General features: G+C 53.6%; 6 protein-coding genes across 6 annotated transcripts; 3 read left to right on the top strand and 3 right to left on the bottom strand.

Moving 5' to 3' along the window:
• Window positions 1-197: 197 nt before the first annotated feature.
• On the bottom strand, window positions 198-2,811 carry CC84DRAFT_1161777 (uncharacterized protein). The gene is made up of 4 exons (XM_018177835.1): window positions 2,654-2,811; window positions 2,565-2,600; window positions 2,289-2,514; window positions 198-2,097 (listed from the first exon to the last, which is right to left on the bottom strand). The coding sequence occupies exons 1-4, from the start codon at window positions 2,668-2,670 to the stop codon at window positions 625-627; spliced, it is 1,752 nt and encodes a 583-aa protein (XP_018041341.1). The 5' UTR covers window positions 2,671-2,811; the 3' UTR covers window positions 198-624.
• A 113-nt stretch (window positions 2,812-2,924) lies between these two features.
• Window positions 2,925-3,499, top strand: CC84DRAFT_1139886 (uncharacterized protein; the record flags this gene model as incomplete). The annotated part of the gene is made up of 2 exons (XM_018176264.1): window positions 2,925-3,097; window positions 3,146-3,499. The coding sequence occupies 2 exons, from the start codon at window positions 2,925-2,927 to the stop codon at window positions 3,489-3,491; spliced, it is 519 nt and encodes a 172-aa protein (XP_018041340.1). The 3' UTR covers window positions 3,492-3,499.
• A 50-nt stretch (window positions 3,500-3,549) lies between these two features.
• Window positions 3,550-3,959, bottom strand: CC84DRAFT_1161776 (uncharacterized protein). The gene has a single exon (XM_018177834.1). The coding sequence runs from the start codon at window positions 3,808-3,810 to the stop codon at window positions 3,646-3,648; it is 165 nt and encodes a 54-aa protein (XP_018041339.1). The 5' UTR covers window positions 3,811-3,959; the 3' UTR covers window positions 3,550-3,645.
• Window positions 3,960-5,753: 1,794 nt separating this feature from the next.
• On the top strand, window positions 5,754-8,166 carry CC84DRAFT_1238224 (peptidase S41 family protein-like protein). The gene is made up of 3 exons (XM_018183929.1): window positions 5,754-7,043; window positions 7,092-7,345; window positions 7,391-8,166. Exons 1-3 carry the CDS (start codon window positions 5,779-5,781, stop codon window positions 8,137-8,139), a joined length of 2,268 nt encoding a protein of 755 aa, XP_018041338.1. The 5' UTR covers window positions 5,754-5,778; the 3' UTR covers window positions 8,140-8,166.
• Window positions 8,167-9,499: 1,333 nt separating this feature from the next.
• Window positions 9,500-11,619, top strand: CC84DRAFT_1113646 (FAD-binding domain-containing protein). The gene is made up of 3 exons (XM_018175363.1): window positions 9,500-10,193; window positions 10,246-10,818; window positions 10,948-11,619. Exons 1-3 carry the CDS (start codon window positions 9,875-9,877, stop codon window positions 11,538-11,540), a joined length of 1,485 nt encoding a protein of 494 aa, XP_018041337.1. The 5' UTR covers window positions 9,500-9,874; the 3' UTR covers window positions 11,541-11,619.
• Window positions 11,620-11,650: 31 nt separating this feature from the next.
• CC84DRAFT_501278 (uncharacterized protein) lies at window positions 11,651-12,484 on the bottom strand. Its single transcript, XM_018186560.1, has one exon. It carries the CDS (start codon window positions 12,386-12,388, stop codon window positions 11,912-11,914), a length of 477 nt encoding a protein of 158 aa, XP_018041336.1. The 5' UTR covers window positions 12,389-12,484; the 3' UTR covers window positions 11,651-11,911.
• Window positions 12,485-13,457: the final 973 nt, after the last annotated feature.

The raw sequence follows: 13,457 nt of genomic DNA, 5'->3' as shown, positions 1-13,457 counted from the left end.
CAACAGCCAATGGTTGAGCACGTGGCCGCCCATGCAACGCTGCTTCCGTCGTCATCGCGATGCACGGGCGCTATCAGATGGAAAAGCAACTCGACGCTCCCACACGCGATTACACCATGCAATCCACGCTGGAGTGCCTGCGGATACACAGTCAAGGATGGAACAAGTCCACATTACAGTCGTACGCAGCAGACAAGATCCAATGTGATTTCAATGATCGTTGCTTTCATTCGCAAGGCGTTACCAGTCGGCACGTTGCGACTCCATACTGGTTCGTCACCGGGATATCATCCTCTCCATAAGCTATACAGTCCGACGCAAGACCGCGCCCATCGCTCAATCCATACTAGTACAGAGCGCCACAAGCAACGACTCCCAAATCCAATTCCCCATCGCTGAAAAACAATACATCATATCGTAGAAACCTATGCCCATTTTTCATGACCGTGAAGCTGTCCCAAGGACCCGGCTCAATGTGAGAAGAACCTCGCGAACGTCATCGGCAGGACCACGTCCGTCCGTGAGACGCGATGGATGCGGACACTGCACCTTGTGGACGAATAAACCAGTTTCGATAAGAAAGTGCGGTGGAGGTTCGCAGACGACCTGCCACTGGTCGGCCGACTAAGCCTGCTGCTCACCAAACTGTCCGCCTCGACCGCGACCGCCTCGGAAGCCGCCGCCGCCGCCGCCAGCGTTGAAACCGCGTCCGCGACCCCGGCCACGGCCACGACCGCGTCCACGGTATCCGCCCCGGAAGCCATCGACACTGCCTTGGCCAAACGTCTCCATGTTCTTGGCCCTCTCCTGGGTTCGGAATTGCTGGCCACGGTTGGCGGCAGAGTCCTCGCGATCCTTGAGCTCGCTGGATATATTATCGAAGAAGCTTGACGACTTGTTGTACGCCGCAGGGGGAGGAATAACGACATTTTCAGTGCTAGATTCCGCCGCATGGCCGTTGGTAGCAGCTTCGACGACAGGAGGCGATGCTACGCCCTCACCAAGTGGTGAGCCTGATGCGATAGCCTCCTTGACGGAATCCATCTTGTTGAACTTGGCATTAGCGGATGCGAAGTCGAAGTCTGTGGCAGGGATCTCCAGCTTCGCGTGTTGAGCACTGCCACCTCGACCGCCGCGACCTCCTCGGCCGCCTCCGCGATGAGCCGGTCCGCCCCTTCGAGCCTGCTCATCTCGCATCTCGTCGATCCGTTGCTGAAGATTTGCGTTCATCGGCTGTGCTGTAGACGGCGCGGGATTTCTTCCGACCTCAAGCTTTGCCATAGCCGCGGCTACGGCAGCGGTCGCAGCCTGGGTGGCGTTGTGATAGTTCTGGGCGGGACCAGCGCTTGCCTGGCCCTGTACTGCGGCTGCTGCAGCAACAGGTTGAGCTTGGGGCGCGACGTTCCTCTGGCCAGGGCTGACAAGAGGCACGGCGGGGGCGATGCGGCCGCTCTTGGGTCCAGTCGGTACAGCCTTTGGTACTACAGCAGGCTGTGCAGGAGGAGCAAGAGCTGCTGCAACGGGCGGTTTTGAGTCAACGGGAGGGGGAGGGGCCTGCTTTGCAACAGAGGCAGAGGGGGTGGGAGTGGCGCTTGAAGGCTTCGCATTGGGTTTTTGCTCTGTGGGCTTCGCGCTGCCGTCTGCTTCCGCCACCTTGGGTTGGGCATTAGGCTTTTCCTCCTTGTTGACTGGAGGACCAGCCGGTGCACCTTTAGGTCCTGTCGGTGGCCGATTCTGGTTCTGATTTTGTTGAGGCTGTTGCTGGCCAGGTGGGCCGATGGGACCTTGTCCAGGGAACGGACCCGGAGGTCCATTGAACTGACCTGGCGGGCCCCATCCTGGTGGAGGCGCTCCATAACCATATGGGCCCGGCATGCCAAACCCTCCAGGGGGGCCACCTGGTGGGAAAGGTCCAGGAGGGCCGCCAGGAAAGCCGCCTTGCGGTCCGAACCTATTGCTGTACGGCGGTGGCGGGTGCCCAAACGGCGGGTAACCGCCAGGAGGGAATTGTCCAGGTGGGGGTGGGGGGAAGTTTTGGTTCGGCGGCTGTGCGCGCTGGTCAGGCTGAGGGCCTTCTTGTCGCTGAGCCTGTTGTACCTGTTCAACCCAACGTATCAGCGGAGCTCTTTCCAAAGTAGTCACAATAGTCGAAGGCATTGAGGGGTACTCAGAAGGAAGGCAACGGAAGATATCCACACGGTTTTGCGCTCTCGGTGGTTTAAATGGTTTACATCCGAAAATGTTTAATCATTGTACCCTGGGACGTGAAAAAAGTGGTTGTGACTTACTCCGATAATGGCGGGGTCTTGCGGCACGGGAGGCTCCTCTTTGGGCGTCTCCTCGATGCGCAGGTCCTTCACGTCGCTACCACGGAACACAATCTGCTCATAGACTGCATCTGACGGCCCGTACTCATCGGTGCCGCCACGACGGCCTTCTGTGCCGAACGATCGCACATTGTCGAGCGAGACAGTGGATTCTGCTGAGTTGATGTTGACGAGCGTGCCGACATATCTAGGCCACTCAGCACGTGCGCAACGCTCTCTCAATGGATGCGAGCATACCGAATGTCGCTCTTGGAGATGAGGGATATGCGAGCACTGCACAATGCGTGTTAGCGGAAGCTCTAATTGATGGCGCAGCTGAGACGTACCCAATGTACTCGGACATGATGGCGGCAGACGCACGGAGCTCAGAACAAGCTAAACAAGTAGCGCTTGAGTAGAGCAGGAGAAGAAAAGAAAGAAGAGCACGTGGTCGGGAAGAAGGTGGAGGGGATGGGCGGAATGAGAGAGAGTGTGTGTGTGAGGTTTGTGGGTGAGAGCGAAAGCGAAGAGAACTGCATGCAGCTCCGGCTAAGCTTCGGCCCAGGTACCTCACCTGCTCCTCCGCCCCACCTCCATGCCCGGCCTTTACTTGCAACCATGAGCGTCGCCGCAGCAGATGGGCTGAACGACGTTTACGAGTCCCTGGAGCAGTACAACTGGGACGACGATGCCGAGTTCCAGTCGGGTCTGAGTGCAATTCTGGGCAGCAACGCCTCGCCCGAGCAGGCCTCTGAACTGACACTGCGGGCGCGATGCTTCTACTATGCTAGGTATGTTACCAAGGTGCACCGAGCTCTTCCGCATACTGACTGTCTAAGAAAATACAACACCAACGTCGACTTCGACGCCTACAAAGCCTACCGCAATGCGCGCGGCCGCCCCGCTCTCGTGCCCAACGGCGTGCAAGCTCCCCCCGCCGCATCTACCGACACCGCAGGCGGCATTCTCCCAGAAGCTTCGGCGAATGTGGGCGAGCCTCCAGCGCCCTATCCTACGTCGTTCGCACACATCGTAGAGCTGGTCACCACCGGACAGCCCATACCAGGCATCAAGGAGATACCTGACACGCTCCTCACCGGACAAGCCTCGCGAGCCACACAGTCAAGGCGGAAGAAGCCATGGGAAAAGGACGAGGCTCCTAATGAAGCTACAACAACGACATGACGATGTATAATGATCATGACCATTGTAGATATAGCTGCGATAAATACACGACCTTGGAGAAAGGCCTGGCTCCCGTCAACATCCTGTGCCGGGAGGTACATTTTTCTGTCGTGGCTCTTGTAGCGTGAAGTGTTGTATGCCAATCATGGTTTCATTACTTTTGTCTGTGTCTGTTGTGGGCCTGAGGTGGCGGGTGGTGTGTGATCATGCTGCTCCGCGTCTGGTGTGCTGTGTTCGAATATGGATGTAGTTGTGCGGTGACAGGGGAGCTGACGAGGTGGCGTCTTAGTTGGATGTGTTGCACGGTGATTGTGCTCATCAATGTGCCTCGGCTAGGAGAGTACTGACTTAGATGGTGAGCTCTCTTATCATACCCAACAGAGAGTGAAGGGTTGTGCGAAAATTGCTGTATGGTCAGAAGGCAACGGAGTGACCTTACGATCGCATAAACTTTGCATGCGGTCACATTCGTGTGTATTGTGCAGTGAGATATGTGCTTTGCGAAATGGTGCTTCGTGGCTTTGGACCAGGTGTGGTGGGATCGGATTGGCTGTTCGTGACTGCGTTTCGGTAATGAATTGTCAGGCGGTGAGCTCCACATAGACAGACAGTTGATGAGCGTCAATCGATCGAAAGCTGGTGGAAGATGCTATCATTCCGCAGTTGTCAACAACCTCGATACTCAAAAAATTGATTGGAGCTAGCATCGAGACGGCAAGAGTGTATAACGTTGAAAACTATGTCCTATATTAGTGAGCTGTGATGAGGACGCCAACTTGAAAGTCGTCACGACCTTGTTGGTGATAGTCACCGCTGTGATGATTTGCTCTCAGTTAAGTTGTGATGAAGCACAGGTCACTGTCACACCCCCTTTGGGGGTCCACACTCTCGTGCGAGGCTGAAGCGTTCGCTCTACGGGACGTTCCATTGCCCCGGGTCAGTCGGCACGGTAACAGGGGTATCAGAGATCGTCTTAGCTAGATCAACTTTGGTGGCGCCTACTCACTGAATTGATGCTGAAGTAAGGGAGGATTTTGTTGTCGTGCTTGTTTTGTAGGTTTCATCCATTGTGGCCGTGAGGGTGCCATCTGGTGAATTGGTAGTAGAGTTCTCATTTAGACTGCGGCAGTGCGTTAAGAACGGACATACACATACTGAACGACTGTCTTTATCGTCCAAGGACATATTGTGGTCCCGAGTTTACGTCCTAATCAGGGCGGTGATGGCGGTCGCCATTGGGTAAAGTTCCGACCCGGGTGTTGTGTTTCATAAAATATGTCCGGTAAAGGAGAGCACTGTTCGTATGCTGTGATTCGAGTCTCAAAACGCGTTTGCACGACGGTACTTCAGGAGGTACGATGTTGGGCGAAGATGTGGACACAGGCTAGCGGATGGCCTGCAGCAAGTCTAGGGTGAAACAGGCGCTGGGAGTCGTCGTCGGGGCGCGCCAAACCTACCAACCTGATATCCACTATCATCGCCGTTTGCGATATCAACAACACACTGATATCTCTTCTACACATCCAAGAACAGCAAGAAATGCTGTCTGCATTGCATCCCCATTTCTTATGCCACAGATACGTAATGGTTCAAGACCTGCACGAGCCACAAAATCCGTTGCACAACGACTGCACAGCTGCGTTACCTGTACCCAACGTCGCACAGAGCACATCTCTTCATCTTGATCTTGGTATCTGCACACGGGAAACTCCCGGTTAAGTCCTGCCTGCACATGCCGATGGCCACGCTGTTTCTGCAGCGATTGGCGCCTCGCCCACGCGAGCCCGTCGTCAGGCGAACAGCCTGCAGGCCGCTGTGCTCACACACAGTCGTCCGAAAGACATGCAGGTACCAGCACGCTTTCAATACATTTGTACGGTTGTGGTCCGTTTGGCGGCAATGCCGGCAGTCACTGGTACGGTTACTCAGCTCCAAACTTGTCTTTTCCATTGCCATAAAAAGGCATCTTCTCAGCATGTCCCATGCCAGTAGGTACTCTTCTACTTGTGCCGGTGCTAAGTGAGGCATTTTTCTGTGATATTCGAATGGGACGCGGCCTTTTTCGGTACACGTAATTGCAGGCTACCGTGCCTTCCTCTCGCGTCGACCACTTGTTGTTGAACAAAATACTCCTGGTCTTCGACATTCTCCAACCCCAACTATACCTCATTACTGCTCGCCATCTTCACTCGTTACAAACCACTTCGAGCGTTCCTTGCCCTCCTTTTTTTTTTCCTCATCATCGTCCCGGTCGGTCGACAGCCGTCACGAAGTGGCCGCATTTGCTATGTGGCCCTGTGAAGTGGCTACCCTTCTGGGTCTGGCCGCACTTGTCACTTCCTCGCCGATATCCCCCGCCGACAACGTCAACCGTCGCCAAGAAACACCCACACCTACACTTGAGCCGTGTGCGCAAGTTTCGGTCATCTTGAACCCTAGTGGAGTACCGACTGATGACCCACGACCTACGGAAGTCCCTGCAGATATTGCTTACCAATGCCTGACAAGCATACCCCTCAATGTCACTTCGGCAAAAGCTATTCTTTTCGAACTCCCGCTCTATCTCAACTGGCAGAGTACGCTTGACGTACTGAAGGACCCACCACCCGAGTACGTGGAGAAGGTTCAAGACCCTGTCGACATCCTCGCCGGGTTGGATACGATATCTGCGTTCATTGACCAAGGATACATTTCGGATGAATGGTCGTTTGGCTGGGCGCTCTACAGGTTGCTTGGAGCAGCGCACGATGGCCACCTCGCATACATCTTGGATGTCGTGGGTGAGATCTTCAGTTTTAGTCGCCCTGTTCCCTTGGTCTCCGTGTCTGAGGACGGTAGTAAACTGCCCGCCGTGTTCGCCTACACCGACATTTTGGGTTTGCATTTCAAGAATATCTCTTATACACCATCTGCCATTGTTAAGATTGATGACCAGGACGCCAATGCATTCCTCGAGGATCTGAGCCAACAGGGATCCCTCCAAGACCGCGATGCTCTGTACAACAACTTGTTCTACAACCTTGCGCAAATCAGTCTAGGAGTGGGAGGCTCGGGCCTGGGTGGGTTCACGGGTGCGGGTCGCGGTCGTTATGTTCCCCTAAATCCGAACACTACCCTCGAATTCGCCAATGGCACGAAATTTACCATTGCCAACACTGCCAAATCATATTTCAGCTTCCAGAATGTCACATCTGGTGCGGATCTCAGAAGAAAGATCGTCATTGACGAGGACTCGACTGCCAAATTCCGCCCTGATGTGATCACACCAGTCTCTCCTCCACCGGGACTGGATCAAGCCGCAGCACCGCCACTAGGGTATCCGACACCAGTCGTTCCCGGGCCTCAGAATCTGATCAATGGGTTCTATATCGATGGGCCTGGTTATGAGAACGTGGCTGTTCTCCAAGTACCGAGCTTTGTCAGCAGCTCTTATGCTGAAGTCGCGTTCCAGATTACATCGCAAAAGTTCCTCCAAAAAGCTTGGAGCGAAGGGAAGACTAAGCTCATTATTGACCTGCAGGCGAACGGAGGAGGCACCATTCTGCAAGGATAGTAAGTGTGGCGTGCCGAATATGTGCGCAGGGTACTGATGCCTACTAGCGACCTTTTCAAGCAGTTGTTCCCGGCGTTAGATCCCTACGGTGGCAACCGCTTCCGATACAATGCAGCCGTAGATCTGATCGGGCAGGCGTTTAGCGGAGTTGTTGGTCAATCTCCTCGAGATGCTGGCTTGAAGAACATTACTTTGAGATCAATCCAAGCGAGCTATTTTGATTACCATACCGACCAGACTGCTGACGGCAAACCCTTTGAGTCGTGGGCACAAAAAGTTGGCCCGAACACTGTGAATGAAGGTATGGTTTTCTTACGAGTGTTGCTTCCAACACTAACGAGAACAGATGATTACACCTCCATCTCTCGCTGGAATATAACTGACGTCTACATTCCCTATCAGTCTGGCATCAATATCACAGGTTCTTCCAATCAGACTCGATGGAGGTCGGAGGACATTGTCCTCATTACCGACGGATACTGTGCATCGACATGCTCGATCTTTGCGGAATTGATGACTCAACAAGGTCATGTCAAGACCATTGCATTGGGCGGCCGGAGCAACGCGAATAAGATCCAGGCAGTCGGCGGCGTCAAAGGCGCCAATATCTACCAATGGGGATACATTCAGCAGTACGCGGCGCAGGCCATTCACTTTAATGAGACATTCCAGACTTCGGCGCTGAAGCAATATACCTCTGGAGAAGCGCTCAGTCGCTCCTATGGCAATGGCATCAATGTCCGCGATGCCGTGCGCTTGGGTGATGACTCTGGCATTGCGCTGCAGTTCAAGTATGAGGAAGCGGATTGTCGCCTCTACTTCACGCCGGAGATGACCGTGAGCGTAGCTGCCATTTGGAAAGCCGCTGCCGACGCGCAATGGAGCGATCCTTCCAAGTGTATTGGCAGCGGTGGCTATTACAACCCTTCGAATGCCAAACGGGCGACTCAGGGCAAGACGACAACGTTGAGCCCGGCGCGTAGCCAAATGCGTGGAGCACAAGCTCTCAGGCAAATGAAGGCCTTTGAGAATACCTTCTCTATGCAGACAAACTGCAAACACGAGGCCCATGACGGCTTCATGCCGCCTTGCTAGGTGGACAACCTGTTGGTTACTAGTGGCAAGAAGGCGGTGATTTTTGAAAGGAGTGATATTGACACACATACGATTTCGCTGTGTTTTGAAGGAATGTGGACGGAATGTACAATATTACTGCATGTGCAATGACCATGTGGCGTTAATGCGAACAATGATACGAGTCCTTCCTCCGCATCTCCTCCGCATCTGCCTTGTCAATCCTCTTGATTGCAACGTGAATCCTTACGCGAGCCGAATGCTACAGCGAAAATGCCCCCTGCAGTTACACGAATGTTCTCGAACAGGCATATCGCCGAGCGCTGACGCCACGCGGCAACGTCGGTATACTCAAAACATGTATAGGATGGGCGGCCCGAGCACCACAGCCATCTTTGGCGTATTGAGAGGCCTGAAGTCGCTATGGGCCTAAGCTGAGCCTCGAGCCTCGGGCGGCGTGTCTCCTGGGTCGCCCGAAATAGAAGTTCACTTTGTTTGCATCCGCGGCCTTGGGAATGTCTTTGAGCATGGCATGGAGCTATGACTTTTGATTGTTGCAAGAAGAGTCAAATGCGTCGTTGTATTAGGGCTCAGGTGGAGTGGAGAAGTTGGTACGGGTTCGCTTCCGGCCTCGACCGGAGTGGCTTAACGGCGGGGCGTGGAGAAACGGGTCGCTTGGGGGCGTCCACTCCACGCTCCTCCATTCTCGCCCGGCTCACGACAGCGCATAGCGGACGAAGGATCGCCACGGGCCAGCTTCGCTGCGTCCTTGATATCTGTCATCCTAGATGCTTAAAACAGACGCCAATTTCACAGAAAATATGTCATGCCCGCGAAGCACACTGTGGGGTAACACAGAAAGACCACGCCTGGTGTGTCTAGGAATAATGCGCAGGCGTGATATATTGTCCAGGGTCCAATGCGTACCTGCGTCAGCCAATCGCAAGATGCACAATCCAGGTCCCCGGTATAGGAGGCTTATTTGCGGCACGTGGGCGAAGCCACGAGTGCATGGAGGTAGGGCTCGGGTAAGTTGGTGATTTGGCCGTGGGCAATCCGCGCCACTGCATCTGAGGGAGGTGCCGTGTAAGAGTAGGATTGGGCTGAGACTGAGAATACGATTATGCTCCGCATGGCGAATGGCGATTGTCGACAGAAGCCCGCAGACGCAGGGTCGAAACCGATCCCCACGGCATGCACCTCAACGGCGCCTCCAGCGTTCAGCAGACCCTTTGCGCCGCATCAATGCAGGTTCTGTGAAGAACATTGAGTGCCTTGTGCTACATTGCGACATGTGCATGCCGCGCAGTCCGAATGGACGTCTCTCACGCAGGTTCTCTCCTTAGTATCGCGCGAGTGTATACCACACTGTTGGGAGTAACCTCATGCACATCGTTCAGCTGGGATAGAATCCATCTATGATGGACGCTTCCTTAGGTCCAAATTACGCTCACGCATGTCTGTCTCGGTAGCCGCTGAGGTCCAATCAGCACATGGGGGCGACAGCACCCCTACCGTTTCTTCACCCACCATGATCGTCGCATTCGGCCTAGAAGGCCACAGGGATTCAGTTCCGCCATCGCTGCACCTGAGCAGCAGGTAAGAACGGCACAGGCTACCATGGAATATAAATTATTCGCCTCCTCGTTTCCTTCTTGTCCTTCACTTGCCGAGCATCTCCCTTCAGGTCAACACTCGTTAGGGATCCCCTCGAACAGGCACGACAGTACTTCAAGGATCTTCTATTTTCGCTAATATGAAGTTCCTCTCCACCCTTACCGCGGGACTGTTGGCGGCGGGCCATGCCGCTGCGGCCCCCAACAAGGCTGTCGATGCCTGCTTGAACAGCAAGAAGGTCCCGGCCAGCTACCCCGGCGATTCCGACTACGATGAGCTTGCCGAGCCCTTCAACTTGCGTCTCCAGTACAAGCCGGCCGCAATTGTGCTTCCAGAGACCAACAAGCATGTCCAGGATGCGGTCGTCTGCGCCTCGCAGTCCGGCCTCAAGGTCCAGGCCAAGTCGGGAGGCCACTCATATGCCAGCTTCAGCAGTGGAGGCAAAAACGGCTCACTAAGTACGTCTCTCGGATTAGTCCTGATTTTTTTTTCCCTACTAATTACCTGCAGTCATCGATCTCCAGCCCCTCCAGAACATTGAGCTCGACAAGACCACCAACGTCGCTAAGGTTGGCGGTGGTGTTCGTCTTGGTAACCTTGCTCAGGGCGTGTGGGACCAAGGCAAGCGTGCCATCTCTCACGGTACCTGCCCCGGCGTTGGTATTGGTGGTCATTTCACCCATGGCGGCTACGGCCACACTTCTCGCAACTGGGGTATCGCTCTCGACCACATCGTTGGCCTCGATGTTGTCACTGCCGACGGAAAGCTTCTTCACGCGACCGCCACAGAGAATAAGGAGCTCTTCTGGGCTCTTCGTGGTGCGGCTGAATCGTTCGGTATTGTCACCAATTTCTACCTCCGCACTCAGGCTGCTCCTGAAAAGGTCACCTACTTCCAGTTCCAGTGGGCCGACACTCTGTTCAAGAACAAGAAGGCATTCACCGACACTTTCCTCCACATCCAGACTTTCTCGCAGAATGCTTCCGTAGTGGACAACCGTATTTCCTACGGTATCTACCTTGATGGTAACACTACTTACAACTTGGGCGGTACTTTCTTTGGCACTGGTGCAGAGTTCAACAGTAAGTGACACCCATCTCCAGAGCCTCAATTTGTGATGTGTTTGCAATCACGGTGGATCTCCCGCCATCGCGACGTAATTCACAGCTACCGAGTGGTTGACAACACCTGAGCTTTACTGATGACTACAGAAACCATCCAGCCCGAGTTTCTTCGCGGCACTGCCCCACCAACCAAGATCGTTGTCCAAGAGTACGAGTGGATCCCATACCTGATCCTCATGTCCGACAAGACCGACATCAGAGAGCCACTGACCGGGTATGACGAGCACGACACCTTCTTCGCTAAATCCATCACCGTCCCCGAAGCCGACGGCGGTCTCACCGCAACTACCTTGAACGCTTTCTGGGACTACATCAGCAAGCCCGCCCCGTATTCGTACTTCGTCATCATCAACCTGTATGGCGGCCCCGGCTCGGCCATCAACACTAAGGACACTAAGTTTGCCGCCTATAACGACCGGGATTCCCTCTGGGTCTTCCAGAACTACGGCATCAACCCCACGTCGCTAAACTACATCAATGGCATCAACGACGTCATCATCAAGAGCCAGCCGCAGACGCACTTCGGTGCGTACCTCAACTACGTGGACCCGTCGTACAGCGCAAAGGAGGCGCATGAGCTGTACTATGGCGAGGAGCTGTACAGCAAGCTTGCTACGCTCAAGAAGAAGTATGACCCTAAGCAGGTCTTCTGGATGCCGCAGGCTATTGGTGTGAACTAAGCGGGATGAGGTATGCATAGCGCGGCGGATATGGTTTACTGGGTATTTCTATCTGGGATCATGGGTACATAAGTCTGGCATAAATATTCATCATGCGCATATAGAATGAATGCTTCAAAGTTCAGAGGATGTCGTTGTCACTGTGGGAAGTTAATTCCACAGTGCAATCACGACGAGCACTTGTAGCAAGAACTGGTCTTTCACACAGAGTCTGATGCAGATCATCATCATTACCCATCGGTCGGTTCGTTCAACCAATCCTTCCCAACTTCTTTCACCCAGAGCGAAGCTCCGAATCCGAAGATTCCCCATCAGGAAGCTTGCTTGTGGTTTTCTATATCGTTCTGGCTTCAACCACTTCCGGAAACATTTCATGTGGTGTTGCTGTGAATTCTGAGGGAACACACATACGCTTGTCCATTTCGAGTTTTTCGACCCCAAGACCCCATGTATCGAGGTTGAAGTAATTCGTGGTGGAGGGATACCAGCTTTGCGTGAAAGAGTTGGAGGTGGAGAGGCCGAGGGACAATTATACTACCGGTATGCCAAGCTTTCGATGCGACACGTTCCGATATTTGCGTCCATATGCGAGCTTCTCGCAGCGGGAGAAGACATGAACAAATCCGCAGGTAGATTTGGGAAAGACCAAAGGGGAGGAACATGAGGTCTTCGTTATCGAACGAACTGTTGTACGCAGAGTTCCTATGATATCTCGTGTTTGTGTCTTCAATGATTGATGTCCAAATTCGTAGAGAGGATTGGAGACGGTGAACAGGGGGGAAACATATTCCCTCCGGGCGGCTGGCTCCAAGCTCCATTGTTAGACTTTCTCTTGTATTGTTGTTCATGTGTGAAGTGCTCGGAGCGCAGGAAGACCATGCAGTTTCGATACCGAGTTTCTGTCAGGGTTGCATTGCGAACGCACCACTTTTACTTGCAGTATGTCCTCTCTGCAGCGACGGCAGGCCTCGATAGGGATTTTCACTCGTCTTTGCACTACGGGAACACGGCTTCGACTGGCAGATTGATGGTTCCTATGGATAAACCGCCTCTGTCGCAGGCGGAGCTTGATACCTACACGCAGCTACAGCAAGGATCCACCGCACTTATTGATATGATTGATACGGAAGATGAGTCCTTCGGCAAGGGCACCACCGCTACTCATACAAACACTTCATGTTTCTATACATGCCGTGCTTCCACTTTTTTCGGTTCCGCCAGCGCGTCATTCTTGTCTTCGATTCTTTTTAGCTCCCCAGAAGTCGTGTCCGTAGTATATAGTTTAAGGTCTGCGCCGGCAGTGTTTGTACATCTCCCATTCTGCGCGCCGTAGATCCTCCTGCGGCGCACTTGGATAACAAAGAGCATACAAATCCATTATCAGACTCGAGATTGACTGGGGAGCGCCGAGTCTGCAAGCTGAATGAGTGTGCGAAAAGAAAGTGCCCAAGAGCGATATTTGTTTCAATTAAACCCTAGCATTGTTACCCATTGATGTAAATGTCGCAGAAGATGAACATCATCATTGCTCAGAAGTCCTAGACGGCAAGGAAGCAGCAGCGTACAGGCCATATCGCTTCTTTTATGAAACAAGCTCCAGAAGGACAGGAAGCGGCCGTTCAAGTTTTCTATACCCGAAGCGCGCATGCACTTGGACTTTCCTCTTTGGAGAGCCAGCAGGAGCTGGGTGGATAGCGAGCAAGGCGATGAGAGCTCAATTCGTAAAATTCTTGCTCAATTGACCCAGCATCGCGTACAAGCGCAAGGTTTTGTCCATAAGTCGGCTGTCATATGATCTTGGCCCGAAAACAGCGCCCGAGACAACATGACTCTGCGAAAATGTTATTCTGGGACTCACAGCCCATATGATGCGCCCGCATCGATATTTAAGATACTATCGCTATGCATGTGGATAGG

Source organism: Paraphaeosphaeria sporulosa, assembly GCF_001642045.1.
Source record: "Paraphaeosphaeria sporulosa strain AP3s5-JAC2a unplaced genomic scaffold CC84scaffold_2, whole genome shotgun sequence".
NCBI classification, from domain to species: domain Eukaryota; kingdom Fungi; phylum Ascomycota; class Dothideomycetes; order Pleosporales; family Didymosphaeriaceae; genus Paraphaeosphaeria; species Paraphaeosphaeria sporulosa.
The sequence above is the reverse complement of the archived record's forward strand: the minus strand, read 5'-3'. Positions and strand labels throughout refer to the sequence as shown.

What these genes read in the sequence shown, in the direction of transcription:
- CC84DRAFT_1113646 (XM_018175363.1), top strand. Translation starts at nt 9,875, where the DNA reads ATGAAGTTCCTCTCCACCCTTACCGCGGGACTGTTGGCGGCGGGCCAT. An exon ending in AGGCAAAAACGGCTCACTAA is followed by an intron (nt 10,194 to 10,245) that starts GTACGTCTCTCG and finishes AATTACCTGCAG; the next exon opens with TCATCGATCTCCAGCCCCTC. An exon ending in CACTGGTGCAGAGTTCAACA is followed by an intron (nt 10,819 to 10,947) that starts GTAAGTGACACC and finishes TGATGACTACAG; the next exon opens with AAACCATCCAGCCCGAGTTT.
- CC84DRAFT_1161776 (XM_018177834.1), bottom strand. Translation starts at nt 3,810, where the DNA reads ATGAGCACAATCACCGTGCAACACATCCAACTAAGACGCCACCTCGTC.
- CC84DRAFT_1161777 (XM_018177835.1), bottom strand. An exon ending in ATCTCCAAGAGCGACATTCG is followed by an intron (nt 2,515 to 2,564) that starts GTATGCTCGCAT and finishes TGAGTGGCCTAG; the next exon opens with ATATGTCGGCACGCTCGTCA. An exon ending in AAGACCCCGCCATTATCGGA is followed by an intron (nt 2,098 to 2,288) that starts GTAAGTCACAAC and finishes TGGGTTGAACAG; the next exon opens with GTACAACAGGCTCAGCGACA.
- CC84DRAFT_1238224 (XM_018183929.1), top strand. Translation starts at nt 5,779, where the DNA reads ATGTGGCCCTGTGAAGTGGCTACCCTTCTGGGTCTGGCCGCACTTGTC. An exon ending in GGCACCATTCTGCAAGGATA is followed by an intron (nt 7,044 to 7,091) that starts GTAAGTGTGGCG and finishes GATGCCTACTAG; the next exon opens with CGACCTTTTCAAGCAGTTGT. An exon ending in CCCGAACACTGTGAATGAAG is followed by an intron (nt 7,346 to 7,390) that starts GTATGGTTTTCT and finishes TAACGAGAACAG; the next exon opens with ATGATTACACCTCCATCTCT.
- CC84DRAFT_501278 (XM_018186560.1), bottom strand. Translation starts at nt 12,388, where the DNA reads ATGAACAACAATACAAGAGAAAGTCTAACAATGGAGCTTGGAGCCAGC.